At 30.7% G+C, this 22,671-nt stretch overlaps 1 protein-coding gene across 18 annotated transcripts in view; it reads left to right on the forward strand.

Annotated features, from left to right (window-relative positions):
- Positions 1-22,671, forward strand: part of LOC123692139 (cell wall protein DAN4-like) — an 89,447-nt gene that overhangs the window by 55,655 nt on the left and 11,121 nt on the right. For 16 of the 18 annotated variants that reach the window (XM_045636795.1, XM_045636804.1, XM_045636806.1 and 13 more), the window contains exons 4-7: positions 19,034-20,056; positions 20,232-20,351; positions 20,864-21,853; positions 22,060-22,170. In XM_045636795.1, coding sequence (XP_045492751.1) covers positions 19,034-20,056; positions 20,232-20,351; positions 20,864-21,853; positions 22,060-22,170 — 2,244 coding nt within the window. The remainder of the gene's footprint in view (positions 1-19,033; positions 20,057-20,231; positions 20,352-20,863; positions 21,854-22,059; positions 22,171-22,671) is intronic. The other 2 variants (XM_045636803.1, XM_045636805.1) reach the window with 2 other exon arrangements.

Here is a 22,671-nt window from a genome sequence, read left to right on the forward strand (position 1 = left end):
CATTTGTATGTTTTAATTGGTTGGATCAAACATCCGTAACTGGTTCAGTAGAATTAAAATAATTAAACTAACATAAACTCTTTATATGCCTTAACTTATTCTTAACCTTTATCCATTAAATTGTAAATAAAATAATTATTAGAAAAAAATTTAATAAAATAATTTAATAGCAACACATTCAAAGTATGATCTATGAAATGATTTAAGCAACATTTAATTTAAAATAATTCATATTTAGTTAAATATTTCAAAAATAAAATAACTCTGTGAAAGTTTAACAATTTTAACATAAATGTTAAAATAATGCAAATAATTGTACTGATTTCACTTGTTTTTTGTGCGAAATTTTTGGAGTAATTTAAAAATATAGGCTTGTTTTATAATTATAAATTAAAGAATCACCTATTAATAAGTATTATTAAAATTGAAAAAAGGCCTTTCACCCTTTGTAGATAAATATCAATTTAGTTAGAAAAAACGAAAAAACTCATGCAATTATTGAATTGTCATCGATCCTTGATAAGTGTACAAAGTTTGAATTAAATCTGTCCGTTTAAAGAGGGTCAAAATCGAGTCTAAAAGAGTTGATTACATACAAGCAAACATACACACAGGCGAAGCCAATAAAAGAGGATTAAAAACATTAAGAAGAAACCGATCATACGTCTTATTTGTATTGTATTATTGTATTCCACATAAGCTAAGTTTCAAAACGTTCAAAAAACATAAAGGAATCAAGCCTACATCAATTACACAATACAACAAGACTTCGATTGCTCAGAATGCACAGTAGATGCAATAAAATGAGGATGCGTTGCGACCACGTTGTGTAACAATTGGAAACCGATTCAGGTTGGCACATGCGCTATAAGAGCCTATATCATAATATACAGGGTGGAATTTTGTCCATCTGCTGTATATAGTATATACGATATAGGATTCCATCCTGTTTAAAATACAGAATGGAATTATAGTAAGGGACTCTTGAAAATTTTACTCCAAGAAAACATTTTATTATTTTTGAAAAGATAGACTGCAAATGAATATTTCCAACATTTCGGTTGCCATAATCGGGAACTAAAACTTGTTAAAGTGTACCCTTATTTTCATTGCATTGATTGTTGGGGTCATACGGATAGAATCTCTCCAATAAACTTAATAAATCAAATATTAGGTGATTTATTTATTTTCCATCCTGTATATTGTTTATTTCAGATATTGGTATTGTGTGAAATTTTTATTGCACTAACGTAACAATTCATGTACAAATAAACAAATAATTTTTTTAAAAGCAGCTGATATAAGCAATCAGAATATAAATAAATTCTAGAACACAGAAATTATACAAAAGCACGAACACTGAATGCATTTTATTTCGTAAAATAATAATTTGTCTTTTATCCTTACTTTTATGTCTATTATTACGGATTCTATACGGTGTTGAAAAAGAATTGGCTATCATATCTTAGTGTGGTATTAACCTTTCCAAAACGTAGTTAGAATGAAGACCATTTATCTTGCAAGATGCAATGCTACATTCATCTGTATAATATAAGTAAGCGTGTATAAGCGTGTATCTGCAATCAGGGTCATCAACACTATGTTACAAAATATGTTTTAACATTTGAAACATCGTGAAAAGTCAGTAACAAAATAACCACATATTTTCATATAAATTCTGTGTAAGACCCTATACATTTTCAAAACATTATAATAACGTTAAATTGATATATTTTTTGACATTAAATTCAAGAATAAAAGTGAAACGACAACATATAAATAAAATGCAAATTTAGTCAAATTTGACCAAATTTCACAATGAAACAAACAACAACTAAATCATAACGCGCTCAATTCTCACTTTAATCGATGTCAAATTTGCATAAATTTGGATATTTGACATTTAAACTTTCAAGAGGCAACCCTAAGCGAGATACGAAACAGTATTTTGCGATACTAAAATAAAACAGTTGAAAGCTGGTCAGTCGTATATCATAGAGCTAATACCTACTGTATTGTATAATTTGGGTCAGTGTATTTGGAGGTATTTGTAAAGTTCTCACGTTCACTGTCTTATATTTTATTCTGGCCACAGCACAGATTACGATTGTATGCACATTGCCAAGTTGTTTAAGTTTTTGTACACGAATATTATATCTGTGGATCTTGATATGACATATTTTTATGAAAGTGTAATGTAATTATAAGAATAATTAACCGACTTCAAAAAAAAGGAGGAGGTTATCAATTCGGCCGGTATATTTTTTTTTTTTTTTTTTTATGTATGTACACCGATTACTCCGAGGTTTCTGAACCGATTTACGTGATTCTTTTTTTGTTCGATGCGGGATGGTGTCGAATTGGTCCCATAAAAATTTTATTCCGCTAGGCCTAGTAGTTTTTATTTTATGAGCATTTTTGTCTGTACTCGATGACTTAATTTCAATGTAGCAAGTAACTTTGATTCACTTCCCGGTAACCGATTGAGCTGAAATTTTGTATACGAATGTAAATTGGATAGCGATGAAACATTATCATGACATGGAGCTGATCTGATGATGGAATCGGAAGGTGGCCATAGGAACTCAGTAATATATTGACTCAACTTTATCGAGTTTGGGCTCGTTTGATTCGTGTTGAAAAATACACTAAAAAGTATTAAATAAAAATAACTGCGTTAAAAACAACCGACTTCAAAAACGGAAAAGTAAGAAATAAAAAAGATTTGATATTATTAATTACTACATATTATTTTTATGTGCTATTTATTAAATAGGTTTGAAGTCGGTGCCAAACACTAAGCACTTAGTAGAGGTATTAAGCCCATGCACCGACATCAAACCTTTTTAGTAAATAGCACATAAAAATAATATGTAGTAATTAATAATATCAAATCTTTTTTATTTCTTACTTTTCCGTTTTTGAAGTCGGTTGTTTTTAACGCAGTTATTGTTATTTTCATATATTTTTTTCATATATCCGTACCATATTTTGATTTATCCTCTGTTAAGGACGAGGGAATAAGCGGTTTTATAAAGCAAGTTAAAAAAAGGAAGAGGTTCTCAATTCGACTGAACTTTCGAGTGGGTGAACCGATATTGAGGCGATAATTTAGTTTTGTGTCAAAAATCTGTGTAATTATTAAATCATTTTCAATGCATATGATTTTATAGGTTACTTAATTTTTAAAATACAGATTTAGTATTTTACAAAGTCAGGAAATTAAAATTAAGACAAAAAAACACACTCACAAACTATAGAGAAGAAATCAGAGAATAAATAAAATCAAATTGATTCAAGAATGCATCTATTTGTAGGTACTGTATCTAGATGTCATGGGTAATGAATAATTATTGGAAAATCCCATATAATTCGGACGTTACAGTTTTTATGACGGTCAAGTGATATTTAATCGAGGACAGCAGCTAGTACTCACTTACCTTCTTATTTGTTGATATAATTGGTTTTCGGATATTCCAATAACAATTTCCTTATCAATCAACTTTCAATAAGAGGATGTTTTTACGTAAGAGTTGAACATTTTACACAGATTATGTGAATTTGTTTTTGAAAAGAAAATGTATGGTTACAAAATAATAGTATGAGCTGTTTAGTGTCCTTTTTAATGTCCTTTAAAATCGAAATGGACTCATTTTAATTATGCTTGGTGATAATGAATTGTATCAATATGAACGAACATTTTTGTCTCAAAAATAAAGAAATGAGCAATTAAAGAATATTAATGTTACGTTTCATAAGGTTTTGTTTAATTAAAAATATACTATGAATTAAACTACTTTTTGCGTTAAGAAAAAAAAAAGAAAAGCAAGTTAACATTATTGAATCACCTGCAAATTAAAATAGCATCGATTATTTTTAACCAAATAATGAAGGTTTAAATTTTTTTCCAGAATTATTAATATCACGTTGAGCCAGATTTTTCCTCAAGCTTTATATAATAAAACCTTGGGCAAGTGATCTTTAAAAAGTTGTGAAGTATTTTCAATGGGAGCAACAGCTGTAATTTCTTTGCCAAATAAAGTCATCGGTGTTTTTGATGAGTTGCTTTATCAGTGAGAATATAGCCTTTTTGAGATGATATAATTGTAAAGGTCTTTATAATTATTTTAAATTATATTGTATAAATTGGCATGTAAGATAATTATGTCATCAAACGTATACAGTGTTTGTGACACAAGTTTAAGGTTGGTAAGATTACTTATAAGCTTTTTGGGATGTATTCATGGGGATTCTTCGCACTTATCTATACTAATATTATAAAGCTGAAGAGTTTGTTTGTTTGAACGCGCTAATCTCGGGAACTCGGTCCGATTTGAAAAATTCTTTCGGTGTTAGATAGCCCATTTATCGAGGAAGGTGATAGGCTATATATCATCACGCTACAACGAACAGGGATGGAGCTACGGGGGTGAAACCGTGCGGAGCAGCTAGTCGTTTTATATTCATAACATGCTTATATTATCTGTAGGTATGATTGTATGTAACCAACTTCTTTGGTATGAGTTTGATCGACTTTAAACGGACAAATTTAATTCATACTTTGTACACTTATCAAACATCGATGACTATACCATTATTTCACGAATTGAAGCGTGTATTTTAGTTGTTTTTAAACTGTATTTAATGATTACGTTTATCCTGATATTAAAAATGCAAATGTAGAACTCTATCGAGATTTTTGTATTAGAGATCATTGAACAAATTTGGCAATTACTGGTTTATATATTGATTTAGAATTAGCTGAATATATGAATGAATAATTATTCCATGTATCAATAACATATTTTTATTGCTATTTGCTTGGTGGTAATATAAATATATATCATTGATAATATCGTAATCAAAGGTTTGTTGATGTAGTTAGCCTTTTGCTATGTAAAAGTTATAAGCCCTTGACATTTTTTAATCCATTATAATTGTTCGTATTTTTTATAGGATTGATTATAGACTAGGAACTGAGCTGTTAACAGGAACAGCAGATACAACGCGCGAATACTATATAATGTTTTTTAAATAATTTTTTACCATGTGGTTCTATTGAATACATTCTCAATATTATATGAGATTATTTTGTTGGTTTTTGCCTTTTTATTTTTCATTTTAAGTGGTTAATAAATAGATTTTTGCTTTGATGCAAGGGCAAAAGGCTAATTCCGTTCCTTTTGTGGAATACTGGCCAATATCCGTTTTGTAATCGGATATAGACGTTCAAATTTTTATTAAATTACGTGTATTACACATAAATATAATTTCTAGAGATTACAGATAGATTTGCCTATTACCTACTGGTTAAATTTCATCATATATAAACATTATGCTATTTTATAATGTAAAAATAAGTCGTGTTTTCCTTCCTGACGATACTGCCGTGATAACTAAGAATGCAGTAATCGCAAAATGGCGGTTTTGAGATAAACGCGGGAAAGACATTTTTACATATTTGAGGAAGATGTTTATATTTTATAGCCCTTGAAATCTATCAATAAAATTGGAAAAAATACAAGCTTTACAAAGATAATTATCTTATATTTCATAAATTAGTATATCCATTAATAATGCGTATTATTGCGTTTAGGTTTAGCATCAGGCCATGTGAAAACCACAGGACACTAAGTCTAAATACAGTACTTGCGCTCATTACTGCATTATGTTCTAGCGCATGTTGATTACTGCGTTATTTTTTAGTATTTGATACAGGTTTTTAATGTCCGGGGCTAAGTAGATGTACACATAATATCTTCTCACTTTTACACAGATTTAAAAAAAATGCTCTACGGTTGAAACCTACTGCGGGGATATTAAAATTAAACAATTTGTAGAAGAAAATTAAGTTTTATTAAGACAACATTTATTTTAACATCACTTAAAAAACAAACAGCGCGCAGGAGCAGCACACGTGCCGCACGTCTCACTTCACCGAACGACGACGACGCAGAGATTTGCTTCAACAAAACGCAGCACTGTATCGTACGGTTACGATCTCGCGAACTTTTACCTGTGCTTTTACTACACACAAATGCAGTAATGTGGAGAACTGCGTTTTGACGTAGCAATTGGTCTACAGACACTAGAATAAAATGCTACAGTAATGGCTATTACTGCACTTTGTTTTAGGGTATCTTAACAAGTACTGCATTATTTTTTAGCACATGTTTAATACGGCGCTTTTTCTTATCATTGATATAGTTTTCATGTAAGTACTGCAAAAATCGTTAGCTAAAAAACATACTTCCGGGTACTTTTTTTATGAAATTATTTTTTTTTCATGTTAATAAACCCCTTGGGATCCCATTTCTTGCAAAAAATAAAAATCCCAAAAATGTCGATTACTGCATTCTTTGTTATCAGGGCAGGATATAAACTCCAGAACGCACGAAACGATTTCCACGGATTTGCATTCGTTTGGAAGGTCTCTGGCTCCGTGAGGTTTGTAGCAAAGAAAATTCAGGAAACATTTCAAAAGAAAAGCGGGAAAACCGGGAAAATCATTTTCACATACAGCGCCTTATGTAATATTTCGTTTGGTATTTACACATAAGGTGGCGAAACGGAGTTCGCCGGGTTCGGTAGTGCTATATAATAATACTTTATTATTTTTTTCTTATTCCTTTCTTAATAATTATTTGTGATAGTATAACAGCTTAAATGTTCGTAAAAATGTTTGTTAATTACATATAAAATAATGTTTAATTAAATTAACATATTATAATTTATAAAAATTGTATTACACAAACTAAGATGTGTTATAAGCGACCTAAATAATAAAGAATCTAGGTTTCAATTGATACAGCAGCCGGACCAACTAAATATCACCCTTATCGTTTATTTATTTAGTTGTGAAAGTAATGTTGTACACACTCGAGTGGCCGTGAGATTCATGTCTCAATGTATCTAGTCTGGAAGCTAATGACTGCAATTAGTTATTAAGTTACTCGGAAAACGTTTAAAATAATAAAAAACACAATCGCCACATGACTCTTGGTAGAGGTGAACCAGTTGAATATACTACTATTTCTGCCAATTTCAAAATATTACGAAGATGTTATATAGTACGATTTTATATAATTATAATGAAAAGTATCTTATTTAACAGTTTGAAAACTAAATCAACGGAAAATAAATTCAAAAATGTATTAACTAAAGAAATAAAAGATTGCATTAATAATAAAAGTTTCAGATCAATAGCAAATATAACACCTTATTCAAACACAAGAAACCCCTGTACTGAAAAAGTTCAAAAACTCGAACTCTCGTCACTGTAAACGTGTTGCATCACAAATCAAATCAATTCAAACATTTTTTCCCAAGCAAAAATAAAGACAAGGTACATTAAACACTGACAAGGCAGAACTTTAACCATGTAGAATGTATAATTTGAAAATAAATATATAATATGTTAGATGATCGCAATTACTGTAATTTAGCGCAAATATTTTTATAGTTTCATGTTCGACTGGACCTTGTTCCTATTTAAATTGAAGATGTCCATTTGCTTGAGGTCAAAAAACACTTTCAATATAATATTTTAATTGCGCTTTCAAAGGCCGTAATTGAGTTTTAATGTTTATTTGATGAGCGAAGTCGCGAAAGTGAATCGAGTTTGATATTTAATTCTTACAACATTTAATATTATTGAGATAAGTAATGCCACTAAGGACATATAGGCTAGAATTATTTAAATATTATCTGTATGAGTTTGTGTTAATATAATTTAATTTTTTAGACAGTGAATACTGAATTGAAAACTCTTATTTTTCCTTTGCGGATTGTGAGTTAAACTAGCACTCTGCACCTAGCACTATCATTCTTATTTTTTCTTGACCTTTAGGTATAGAAAAAATAAAAACAGCTAGAAAGAAAAAATATTTTTTTTTCAGGAAAATCGAGCTTCTCTAGGTAAAATAAAAATCGAAGAAGTACTCCAGAATTTACGAATTAATTTTCTTGTCGTTATTCAGTTGTTACCTTCAGTATTCATTGATAGACGTCTGTTTTATTGATGGATTTATTTACTGTATTATATTATTATACATATGTAGCAGGCAAATTGTATTATTTCGCCGTTTACAAAAGCTCGGCATTTTGTAATATGACGAGAATTCTAAATAATACACAGAAATAGCATTTGTAAACAACGAAATAATACAATTTGCCTGCGACATATATACCACGCCACTAGAATTGGTAACACGGTTATTTTTTTCGTGTATCAAGCTCCTAAAAACCCTTGCATATAAAAAACTTGTCTTAAATCTTATGTAAGCTAACCAGACGATCCTATCACTTGATAAGTACCGTGAAATACCTTTCAAATATCGTGATATTCGGGTAACAATAGATTTAAAAGTATCTCACGTAGTGTCGTAAGAGGATGTGGGAGGGTGAAATAGAACGTATTTTATAAATGAGAAGTCAAAAGACCTCAAGGCTGATAGGTGTAAAAATCTATCTATAGAATCAAGGTACTTTTTTGGAAAAACCACGGTATCTTAGGTAAGATTTCCCCACTTAAAAAAATATATGCTAGAACCGGTACGATATTTTTAAATTAAAACTTCTTTATTCTTATTTTTCGTCACACCATGGAGTAAGGCGGTGATTTTGGTATCTTTGAATCTTGCCAAAGAAGTTTCATTTCTATCAAAGTCAGATTTTTCTGGGATAACAAAAGCTTTGTAAATTTTGTAAACATTAGTCATTCAAACATTTGGTAAGATAACTAAAATAAAATACAGTTTATTAGCTAACACAACATCATTTTATATATTTAAATGACCATTTCCTTTTATGAAGACTACTGTTAGTGGGATGAAATGACGCATCTTTATAAATAAAATAATTTATATTATTGTAGTATTATTAGGTCACGCCTATAAGTGTATGAATATTCACGTAGGACGATTTTTAGAATTGCGTAATATTAATAAATATTCCAAGGACGAATTTTAAAGATGTTTTGGTGTTTAATAAATATAATGTTTAAAATATATCTTTTAACATAGTGCCAATATTCGTAATTCGAAAATAAATAGTTTCTGGGAAATATGCTACGTCATTATCAAGGAACTAAATTAAAAATAATCCCTCCATTTTGTAGCTTAGAATGTCACCTTGATTAAAACCAAAACTACATTAATCATATCAAGGAATCCTTTTGATGATCAGTCACATTTGAATAAATTGACAGATATGCCATTTGATACACCAGCCCATTAAGTTTGACATTAATCGCGTTAAACAAAATAACTACTGAAATGGTGTCGTCTCATGTATGAAAATGTCAAGGCTGATCAATAATTAATTCGTCGATGTTTGCTTTTGTTTTATTAAGAAACGAAAATTATAGGTAGAATATATTTTATTAACTTCTTGCCTTTTACATTTGACTGGACATTATCTTAGCATGGAAGAGAAATGAGGAAAATAGATAAAAGCATATTCCTTCGGTTTGTATATTTTTAAATGTGTCACTCACACACACACACATAATTATAATAGTACAATAATAGTATTTTACATTATTTTCCGCCCCGGCTTCACCCGTAGTATATGTTTACGTTTGCTCTCCATAAGCACCATCCTCGTACTTAAAAGAATATTATAAAACAATAATTAACGAAATCGGTTCAGCCTTTCTTGAGCTATGCATTAACCAAAACATTCTGCGATTCATTTTTATTTTATAGTTGATAGATCGGAGAATATCTAAGCTCTATATAGAGCTAATTTTATATTAAGTTTTTTTACGATGATTGCATTTTATCTTGTAATATCAATTTTAACTCTTCTTCGGGCTTTTCGATTTTCCTGTCTAAAATTAGATCGACGACAAGACGATTAATACGACGATAGTTTAATTCGATAGGTAACATTTGTTTAAATACCAAGTTATCAAGTCTAGAAGGTAAAAGAAACATTTGTACAGGAATGTCATCACATGTAACACCCACAGTTACATTAAATAGACATAGATAAAAGAAATCATGTCACTTTGTGTGATAAAAGCTTCTATTAAATAAATAGGTTCATTACGCACTAAAGTGGGCTAATATTGATTACTCTTTCACAAGATAATAATTGTCACATTATCATTATTTCATTGCTTCAAAAGTAAATGCTGATTTTTAAGTTAGAGCAAGCGAGGTGGTGGTTTGTCTGATGGTAAGCGATCACCACGCGCACATGAATGTTTGCTGATGTAAGTAGGGATTCTGTAAAATAATGTATTATTCTATTTTAAGGGATAAGGAATACGGAGGATACGGAAAGGATTTGCTAATAAGGAATGGGAAGGATGAAGAAGAGAAGTAAGAAGAAAATTATACATTTATTTGTTCGTTTGTAGTAAATAGTAACAATAGGTATGAGAAGAAACAGTTTACCGTATTGCATAAGTTTATAATTTATTCATTAATGGAATAACATTGTTAAGCTTGTTCATCTTAAGCATATCATATTAAAATAAAGGTCTTTTTAAGATAAAGTTTTAATTAGTTGGATAAAACCTGCAAAACATTTTCGAAGTTCATGCATATGTTTATATTTGTTGTACATATTATTAAAATAAATTCTATCACTTTTAAATTTATTATGCACCACTGTCCATCATACTCAGCATTTGTCCTAGTCGTTTGGGTTGCCTGGCAGAGATCGCTGTCAGCGATAAGGCCACCCTCTGTACATTGGTAAATAAGTTATTAGTGTTTTAAATTGTCCTATATAATGTACAATAAAGAATTTTTCATTTTTCATTCATTTCATTTCATTTATTATGACATTTTTTTTAAACAGAAATGTTATAAAACTGTGTTGTTTTTGAAAGAATTTCGCATGATTAAGAATAATTAAAATGTAAATTCGGTAACACTATGGAATTCTAGTTATCCACGCATGAGCAAAGCTTTTGTATTCAAATAGGTTACTGTATCTTAACCTAGATTTATACACAAGAAAATTTGTTATGTCTAGACTATTATGAAACAAAGTAACCGTACAATCGGATATTTTTTTCATATGCTAATTTCTCCAAATTTCTTTACATAGACAATGTAACAAGATCGCAATAATGTTATTATGTATCAGTATTTGAGTTAAAAGAACTCTTTTCATATTATCTGTTAATGAAATCTCCCGATAGCGCAATACATTATAATTATTATATAATGAACATTTTAAGATTTTTGAAGTGAAACTTCTTTAGGCGCGTTGAGAGCAAAATTTCAAAGTCGCGTCATGGCAATACCGTCACGTCATGGAGTAAACCAACGATTTTGGTACTTGAAATTTTGCCAAAGAAGTTTCACTTCTGACACGTGTGCACACGCTCTTTTTTATAATTGTAAGAGGTCGAACCCTATACAAGTATACAAATGAATTGTGTCATGATTTATCAACATTAACTTTAGGCCACAATTTTCTTTGTTACCTTTTTGACAATGGAATAAAACAAACCAAACATGTTTAAGAATGGCATAAGTTAAAAGACAATGTTATAATGTACAATGGTTAAGAAAACTAAATGAAGACATCTGTTCCAAACGAATCCGTGACAACCTTTTCAAGATAGCATCTCAAGCTAAGATCTCAAGTATATATTCTTATTTCACTGTGTACGATAAACAAGACACGCTCTGCTAAATGCTGTCTCTTAAACTTAATCTTGTGTTAGGTAATCGATATGATATAATGTTTTATCTGATGATCCGGTTCCTAAATATTATATATATATAATATATATAATATTTAGGAACCGGAAGTCTGTTTGTTTTTAAGTTAATCACTTCCTGATTGTGTCTTAGACAGCTTTAAAACTTGTGTTTGTTTTTACACGAGTATTATACATTTGGAAATTAAACACTTTAATATGCATTTTCCTACAATATTTCTACTGAAACAGACAGACAAATTAAAAAGAACCATACGGAATATAATATATAAAAGTTGTGAAATCGGTCAGAAGAGCCGTTTTGAGCTTTAATTAGAAATTTTAAATCTTGATTCGATTCAGATACTATAAAGCAGTTTAACTTTAAAATGTCTTGAAACCTTCAAAATGGTTCAATTAGGTATAGGAAGTATAATTATTTTTATGTATATTTATCGATTACTTTTCCCACTAAAGATCAACTTTCGAAAGTATTTTTTTTATTCAAAAATATTATTATAATATACCCATTATTCTTTTTAAATATTAATTGTTTTTTTTATTTATTAAAAGAGTTTTACTTCTTCATTACCCCAGGATTTTACCCGCATTTATAAAAAAAAACATCCCACTTCCTGACTAAGTGAAAAGAAGGCGTAGAAGACCTGTGTGTAGTTTGACTAAATATAATAAATTATGATTTATATTAACATAGTTTTTTTAATAATAAATTTAAATCACGTAAACTGAAATACTATTGTGAATATGGACATTATTACTTATGAAATGTTATTTTCTCATAGCATTTATACTATATACGAGTAATTGTTTCTAATAAAGAAATAACAATTAGTGTTGACATTTGCGATTATTGCCTATTTCATAAGTGTAGTTTAATATGATTATAAAAATATAGGTAATCGTAACGGCTTATAATATTATATTAACTTAATTAAATTATAATGAAGGAGCTAATAAATGATAAAACAAGAAATTAATGCATTTTTTAAATCCAACCCATCAAAAAATATTTCATAACTTATATTTGTAAATAATTCAAGTTAATTTATTTTAACAATATGGATTTCTTTTCAAAGTAAATAACTAATATAGTTTGAAAAATTAACATTGTTGCTCAAATTTTTGACACAATATAATAATGTAGAGCGCGATAATTTTGTGTAATACCGATATCTGAATTTATTCCTTCCTTTTCATTCATTGTTTAATTTGGGAGTGTGTTCGTCTAGCAATGGGAGGAGTTAATATAACTAAATACAAACGTGATTGTACCGAATTCCTAGTTTTTGTGAAATAATCGTGAAAAGCAATAATAGCCATAGTCTATATTTTTCTGAGTACTTTTTTTTGTTATTTTCAAAATATCTCACCAATTTCCTGCCAAATTAAGTAAGCATGTGTGCCAATCACAGAGAAGAAAGCCAGCCGGTTTGAACGAGCATGAAAGTGATTCAGCCCAAACCACTTTCGCTGATTCCTTTAGCGTATGAACTTTAATACGTCCTTTCCTGATCAATGAACTTAGAGTAAATATGGAGACGTGTTTTTCAATTGAGAAATCTAAGTCTTTTCAATATAATGCTTAATTGCGGCCCGATTCACTTGCTGTGGAGGCACAGAATACTTAATAGTACCTAGCTAATGGTGGAGGATTAAATCAAAGTTTTTTTATATAAGTAAACTAGCTGTGCTCCGCGGTTTTAGCCTTCCTCGATGAATGGGCTAACATCAAATATAACATCTATCTAACATCAAAATAATTTTTCAAATCCGACTGGTAGTTCCTGAGATTAGCAAACAAACAAACAAACTCTTCAGCATTATAATATTAATATTAGTATAGATATATAGCTTATTTGGCAAAGGTTCAAATGAGACATCAAAAAGTTGCTAGACTTTTTAATATTTACGAACATTATTGAGGTCCAATACAGCGGAGGAGGATTAAACCAAAGTGTTATTTTATATGGAGAAAAACGTTTGCTAGGTAATCTCAACGACGACGCTCTTTATTTGAATGTACCTAATACTAAATTGTACATACAAGTGAAATCTCTTAAAATCTATAAATCTATAATGGACAAAGTTCCTACGTATTTCACTTGTTTATGAGTTCTATTGGAGAATAAACTATGGATTAGTAAATTTAAGAAGTAGCATGTAGGTGTAAAACGTACGAATACTAAAATTATAAATGCTCTACATCTGCTCTATGAGAGAGCATAGATTGTTTTGAAGTATTAAAGTAGGCTCTATAATGTATAGCATAGCATCCACTGGACAGGGACTCAATACAACTAAATTACATAGCATACCATCTAGTGGACACTAGGACTAACTTCAGCTAATCTACTAAACAGACAATGCTTTACAATAACGCCATTACCACAAATTGTGGCGACATCTCTGACCTGTCATCTAGTGTTGTCATTATAATAGACTTTAGATTGTAATAGATTTATAATGATATATGGACAGGCTATTTTTAGGTGACCTAGATCACACCTAGATGTAGTAATTTTAGGCATACGATGTGAACTACTAATGAAGATTATGGAAATGAAATAATATGAAAATAATTAGGTACACTAATGTTATAATAATAATATATACGCTTCATTCAGCACCAAGTAAATACATACATATAAAAAAGAAACAGACAATCTATATCTATACATATAATAAATCTGTAGAAGGGTCAATTCTGTACATTGAAAATATTGAAAAAATAAATAGTAGGGGGTGTTACTGGATCGATACCAAACCCAAATATGTTATTAAAAAATTTTTTGTCTGTCTGTCTGTCTGTCTGTCTGTCTGTATGTGAAGACATCACGTGAAAACTAACGGTTCGATTTCGATGAAACTTGGTATAATTATACCTTATTATCCTGGGCGTAAAATAGGATACTTTTTATCCTGGAAAAATACGTAGAAAAAAAATAATCTTAATTTTTCAGTTTTATCCATAGACGTTGTTCTATTGAACCGAGAACACACGTTGTGTATTATTATAGGCCTAGCCGTATTTGGGTTCAATAGATATTTATAAGATGTCATTGTCAGAGTTACTCAAAATGGAGAAATAAACCATCCACGCGAAGACCGACATCCGCGCGGACGGAGTCGCGGGCGGAAGCTAGTACATATATAAAACTCAAAGGTGACTGATATAGTGATCTATCAACGCACAGCCCAAACCACTGGACGTATCGGGCTGGGCATGCAGGTAGATGTCATAACGTAGGCGTCCCCTAAGAAAGGATTTCCCGAAATTCTTGCGGGAACGGGGGAAAACGGGGATGCACGTACAAAGTCGTGGGCGGAAGCTAGTATGTTATAAAGCTAAAAACCGGCCTTATCGCTACTAAGCGATTTCTACCAGGCAACCTATGGGTAAAATTTTTAATTCGAAAGAGGTGAAAACAATAGGTTATAATTGGTTAGGTGTTAATATCCTGAAAATGTGTCCTTGAATCTCTTCGTTCGTCTATTTATTATGGCTGATTGCTGATTCAATTATGATTGATAAATTCTAAATAATAAAAGCTACAGCTACTCTACGAATAAGTTTAGGTGTATATGTAAGTGAACCCGCGTGGATAGTTTGTTTTAATACAATTTAATCTGATATATATGACGTTTCACACACGATATGATACTGATTATATCTCTGCCCTGATTCGTGACCAACCCCACTATTAGCGAGTGTTGAAATCAATCATATGCTTAATGTTAGAGCTAGACTTTAGAGTGTAACCAAGTTGGTTAGATAATAATTATTAACCTTTTTAATCTCACGTCCATTCAAATGTGTTTTTTGCATTCTATAGTAATTATGGACCCGTAAGTAATTCATATGGACATGAACGTGATTTTCGGTTTTGCGTAAAAGCTACTAAATTAATTGATCAGATTTGATGAAAGCATATCTAGGAATGATTAAGGGTTTGAGAAAATATTTAATACGTTGTTATTAAAAAGGTTAATACAACACTCCATTACTACTCCATCCTCAGGAGCATTACAATTTAATACATCCAAATTTCATTATAAATAAAACGAATTCCTAAACAACCTATTCGTTTAAACACTATCAAACTTTTTAATGCAAGAGACACACTAAGATTTAATAAAAACTAACTTTGGAGTTCAAACCTCTACCAAACCAAACCTGCCTAAGCTCCACAGACCTTATCTTTACACACTTAATAATCATGTCTGTATCACAGACATTTATGTAAACTAGTAATTATTGTATATTATACAATTGGAGTGGTATCGATGGCCGTTGCGTAAAGTGCCGGCCGCTAGAGGTCATGGTACAAGTTATAAACTAGCTGTCTGTAAATAACGGGAAATTTACTTGTAGTATAGTTTACAGTGTTAAAACTAAACTAAAAGTATCAATAGTAAGCTTTTAAAAACTCGTATATTGGCTGTATGCGTTGTTAATAACTAAATTGTTTGGTTAGAAATTATAATATGTGACACAATGGATATAACTTTTTTGCGTAGATAAAGAGAATCTTGCGTGAAAATGTTATTATTATAGTTGATATTCCTGAATAAAATACCTACAAACTACAGCAAAAATGTCGCAAAAGTTAATCTAACATACTTAGCTAACATATCGTTTAGAAAATTACATTTTTATTTTTTTGCACTAAACTTAAATATCATAGAGGCAATATAATATCAAAGTATTATTTATAACATTGAAACGTGATATGTTATGTATCACATAAACAACATAACATTTTGAATTACAATTTATTTTACGATGATGTTTTGGTTATTAGAAAGGTTCTATATAATACGATAAAATCTATAAAATAAAAGCTCATATCTTGATCCAAAGAACTCGCAAGTAATTGTAACGTTTATAAACTTACTCAACAAGATTGCAACTGACCGAGCTGTAGATGAAACTTCCTTACCGTCCTTTCTAATGATTTTATTTTTTAACTTAATTTTTAAATTGAAGAACTACTATTTATTTTAAATTATATGTTTGCATAATAAAATGATAAAATTGTGAAGAATCTTAGCATATGGAAGCTTAAAGGTCAGAGAGAGACAGGGTACTTAGTAAATATGTATCCTAGATGGTTATTTCAGCTATTTAAAAACATTGGTGCTATAAAAAATTAGGAATAAATGCAGGATTATGATTGTAAGAAGTACAGATTGATGCTTGGTGATACGAGTATAGATAATAATTAAAACTTTTCATAGCGTTATATTTTTCTATTACCGAATTTAGTTTATAACAGATATACGCTGAGATAAAAGAATAAGATTAATGATTGAAAATAAAGTATACGGACAAAAGACTAAAAAGGCTTTGTCATGGGGTGAAAGGCGAGCAAGGACTGACCAGTCGGGTGACCATGCTTTTAGTTTATAACAATATAATATTATGAAAAATCATTTTTTTCGATAATAATTGAAATAACATTCTTAGTAAAGTATCATTTATTGCTACCTAAAATGTACCAAAAATGTAAGATTTGTTTAAACTTAAATTATAAGGAAAATGGATTTGACTTACCTATTAATTATGATTTTAAAATAATTTTTACCTATTCCTGGGGATGCGAAAAAGTAGCGAGTATAGTAATACTTGGAAAGAATAAAAATGCATCCGTAGATATGTAATATGTATATTAATATACCCATACATATTTATTATCACTGAAGCTCATATTACAGACATAACCTCCAATAATATTCCCTGTGTCAGGGTTAGGATATGTTTCTTAGGTTAGATCAAGGTCTAAGGACAGTTATTAAATTACGGAAAGTAATAATATACTAAGCAAATATCAAGGAAGACAATTTTCAATGAAGAAACTGAAATAAATAATAGTGCTTTAATTTAATATACCTATAAATCTGTTTCTACAGGTATCTTACGACGTCAAGTGATATTATTATTAATTGTGGTATTGCCCAACAAAGCGTTATAAATTCATGGTTGACACTAATTTTAAATCATTGTAAGAATTTCTGCTTGAAAAATTAAAAAGAAACTCATAGATTGTATGAGATCCCAGATATCATGTGATCATAAGAACATATTATATATTCCAATCACAGACTAATAATAATATACTACGTATACAAATTCCAATTAAATAACCCAGAAAAAAAACATTTAAATTATAAATGTTTTGGTTTATTTTTATTCGTTCCTATTTCAGCTATAGATATGTACACCCTAAAATATTGAAGGTCCGTGGTCAAGTTGTTTCGATAACTAGCGCTGGCTCGAGGCAAAGTGTGCAATGCACTTGCAGTTTTTTTCTCGATTCTTAATAATAGATATTGCCAAATTTTAAAGATGGCATTTAAAAAATTTAAGAGAGAGGATCTATGATTATTGAATTTCAATAATTAAATCACTGTTGTAACTTGTAACATTGTTCTTTTCTTACACTTTTTCAATGTCGTATCAATACTTAATTTTTACCATGCTAATTAAAGTTTTTAAACGTTTTATTTAACAAAAACCTACCTAAACTAATTAATATTAAACATCGAGTCGATTGCTGTTAAACTGAAGTAATTTACCTTAATATTAGCTTACAAAGTATGTACCTATTGTTTATGCTTCAATAAATACTTGCAATTCGTACATATCGCCTTCAATTTACGGACGAACACTCATTCGATTGACCGTTGCAAAACGGAGCAATTACAAAATGTATACTTTACCTGATTTAACGGTATAATTTAACACCTATTCAAGTCGAATTACCTATTTGATTAAATTCAAGCGTGAAGTAATGATATAGAGTTATGAATTAAATTTATATTCATGCACATTTGCGGTAAACAATAGAAAATGTACACTTACAAGTTTCATTTACTTTTGTAAGATGAAGAGGCTTTCTATTAAAATAATTTTGAGTGTTGATTTATTTCTAGCATAAATCTGAAAATGGTCATGCGATTTCCTAAAGAATACTCATAATTATTTGTCAGAACTAGATGATGGATTTAAAGATGACTATAACGCGTACTATACAATAAATTATACTGTATCAAAGGAACTATGCTTACACAATACAAACTTCATTATGTATGATATTATATCACATAGAACGAGATAAGTCCATGAGCGTTCCGGTGTCCGACTCTGTTCCGACTATTGTTTAACGCGTAATGCACTTTCATTGTACTAAGAACACAATTTTCTTCACTGCTAGTTAGTTTTTAGCAGTGGAGTACAATAAAGTAACTGTTTCACGATTACTTTAATTGTTATTTCCTTTATAAAGCTTCTTATGCAAAACTAATATTGAAAATGCGAGATATTAATCTGTTCATTTTCTATTACAGGGTGAAGGCACATCGCGAATAAGCAGAAGACCGACAACAACTGATAGAAGTTTAAGTAATATTAATAGAACAGAAGATTATCAACCAACATTCCGGTCGAGGGGTGCAAGAAGAAGAGAACCCGAAATTCCCGAACCAATCGCACTTCGGTCTAGAAGTAGGAGTAGATTACCAGAGAAAGAAAATGTAGTCGTTCAAATTGACGAAGCTCAAGCCCAACTAACAAGACCCAATGAGCAATTTGAATCAAGAAGATCGAACTCTCGAACAAGAACAAGGCCTACTGAAATAACAGCAACTTCCGAAAAGGCATTAAGTCGTGAAAATGTTATTCGGAGCAGATCACGACAAAGTGGACGAAGATATTCACCAACCACTCCAAGCCAGGTTGCCCAAGCCACAGTTACATTTTCCCCAAGGATAGGGGAAACAAAACCGGACGTATCAAATGTCAAATTAGATGACATATCTAAACCTATTCCAACTGCTGAATCTGTACCCGCTAATCAATTCCGTAGGCGAAGTTCAACAGTAAGCACGTTAGAGGAGACAAAATCTACACGATCCCGAGGCCGATATGACTCGAGGATAAGTACAGGCTCACTTGATTTAGAAGTTTCTGGCACAACAAACACATTTACTGCTACAGCCAATGATCAGTCTATATTACGAGGAAATGATTTACGAAATTCAAGGAAATTGAGATACAAAACAAGGCCATCAGAAACGGATACTAATTTAACTGGAGACGGAATAATAGATACCAATGAAGTCATAAAATCTAGTCAAAACAATGACTTAACTAGTCAAAGAGAAACAAAAGTTCCCAGTTCATCAACTACTGAAAGATTTTCTTCACCTACTGGTACTTTAAAATCAATGAAAGTTGTAAGACGGCCAGTATCTCGTGGTACTTCAACCAAATCAGTTGTTGTAAAAAATAAATCTAAAGTTTCCGATGAGATAAGCGAAGATGACAATTATCCGGAGAGTTTTAAAGCCCTTATACAAGCTAAAAATGCGGTAAGCTTACCTATACATTTTTATATTTTATAAGTCATTACTCCTACCCTCCTGAATGCAAAGTCTTTACATAGACGCATAATCATAACAAACTAACACCCTCTCTCTCAAATGATACTAACACATGGTTAAAGTGTATTCTTGATTTTCATGAAACAATTCTTTCCACTTTCAGACACAACCAAACTCTCCGTCAAGCGAGAGTTTGTCAGTGAAAGCATCACAAGTTTCTCAAACTTACGCTTCACCTAAACAATCAATCATCACGGGACCTGGCACTGACAAAAATTCTCGGGTAATATACACAGAAAGTAAAATATAAAACATATTACGTCATACAATATATCACTTAAAATGTTGCTAGTAAATCCATCCACATTTTTAACAATTTTAAACACATTTATATACGGCCATTGCATCAATAGATCACAAAAAATATTGTTACTGGATGTTTTGTATAAAAATGTTAATAACTTGTAAAAATGTTAATCCATACTTATTAATTAATTTAATATTATAAATGCGAAAGTAACTCTGTCTGTCTGTCTGTTACTCAATCACGCCTTAACTACTGAACCAATTTGTATGAAATTTGCTATAGAGATTTTTACCCCGGGACATAGGATAGGTTTTATCCCGGAAATCCCACGGGAACGGGAACTATGCGGGTTTTTCTTAGACTGCGCGGGCGAAGCCGCGGGTGGCAAGCTAGTAACTTCTAAATGTTAATACATTTAGAATTATTTTAATTAATTTGGTCTTTATAAAATTATATTCCATTCTTTAATTGATGAAATTTTGTTTCAGCTTCGCAAAAAAGTGAAATCAGAAGAAAATTCAGAATCCGATCAAAATAAAAGCGGAACAATTGCAACAACAACAATATTAACAACTACTACAAGTACAACGAGTACTACTACGACAACTTCTACTACTACAGAACAGCCAAAGTCACGATCTTCCGCTTACCGTCCACGTGGATCATACTTACCAAGAAACAGAAAATCGAGTAGCACCCCTTCTGATATCTCCAGTACAGCCGCTAGTCCTAGCACAGAAAGGCAATACAAATTTAGTAGAAAATATAAAAGTGTAACAAATGCAACCAATACTGATACAGTACTTAAAACAAAACGAGTAGATAATTCTGTAACAAAAAACCCAGTAATTCGTTCATCGCTATATTCGAGAAAAAATGACCCGCCAAACAATGTCACAGTAATACCATTAAATGAAAATCGCAAACGCGACCGCGTCTCATCAGCTAATTATTTTAAAGTGAGAAGAACATTACCAAGCACATCATATTATTCAAGGCAAAGAAATAATGTATCGAGTACCACTGAAACAAATACTGTAGTCGATACCGAGACTGCTATCGCCGACAAAAAGATAGAAAACTCAAATGATCTTCCTTTAATTTATACTTACTTAAATAATCCGCCAAAATCTGGAAACATGTACAATGATAACGAGAAAATTTCCCGAGAAAACAGTACTGAGAATGAGATAATAAATAAAGCAGAGGAAAGTGAAAACCAACTTATTGTAAATACTGAAGTAACTACGCAAAAATATCATGCAAACTATAAGGGCGATACTGATCCTAATAAAAAGTCGGTGACAAGCGCTACTCCAGCCATAAGGAATATTCAGACAAGAAAATATGGACGTAAACCAATAAAAACAAGAGATCAAGCATTGAATTCGTCTCCAACAATTTTTAAAACAAAAGAAAGAAACGTACGAAAATATAGCGATACATTTTCTAAGACAACTGAGGCTCCAGGGAATAGCGTAAGTTTTTCAATCAATTATTTTTTCCAGATTAACTGAACCCGAAGATTTTTTGGTAGGGTGTGTACTATTAGCAAAACAACTTTAATATGTATGTACGTGAAGACGTTATATTCATCGTTTATCACTTTATCCACTAATGACAAAACATTTAATAAAACATCAACATACATTTTAACTCGATCGCTACAACTCACATTTTTCAGATACAACCAGAACCCGAAAAACCTAAAAATAAGTTTAGTTCAAAATACAGAGCTTCTTATTTAGATAAGCCATTTTACAAACCCACAGTACCTACGGTCACTCCATCTACTGTAAGTAACATTTCATGACATATTTACAAATTATTAATACAAAAAATACTCATTAAATATTTACAGACTAAATTAACATTGAAATCAAACTGACCAAATCCCCTTTATGAAATTGGCATTTATAATACCTACATTATTTACTAACTGCATTTATCCTTTCTAACCAAATAGCAATAATCATTATGGCGTTAATGAGTGTTATGTGCGTCAAAAAATCAGTTTTATTGGCAACATAATGATCATTGCTCGAATTTGCAAAACCATCAACATGATTCATAACTTAACATCACTGTTTATACAAAGTTGAAATTAACAAAATATGTAACGAGAAGTTTCTTGTTGCTAAAGGCTGGGCTGAAATTCTTCGTGACTGATGAGTTTACAAAGTCCGTCGATGAGCCGATATTGTACGGGAATGAGTTCTCTGACGTCACAACAGAAATAAAGTCAAGAATGAACGTCACACCATCAACATTATCTCACGAATCATCCTTAGAACTG

Source organism: Colias croceus, chromosome 5, assembly GCF_905220415.1.
Source record: "Colias croceus chromosome 5, ilColCroc2.1".
Lineage (NCBI taxonomy): Eukaryota > Metazoa > Arthropoda > Insecta > Lepidoptera > Pieridae > Colias > Colias croceus.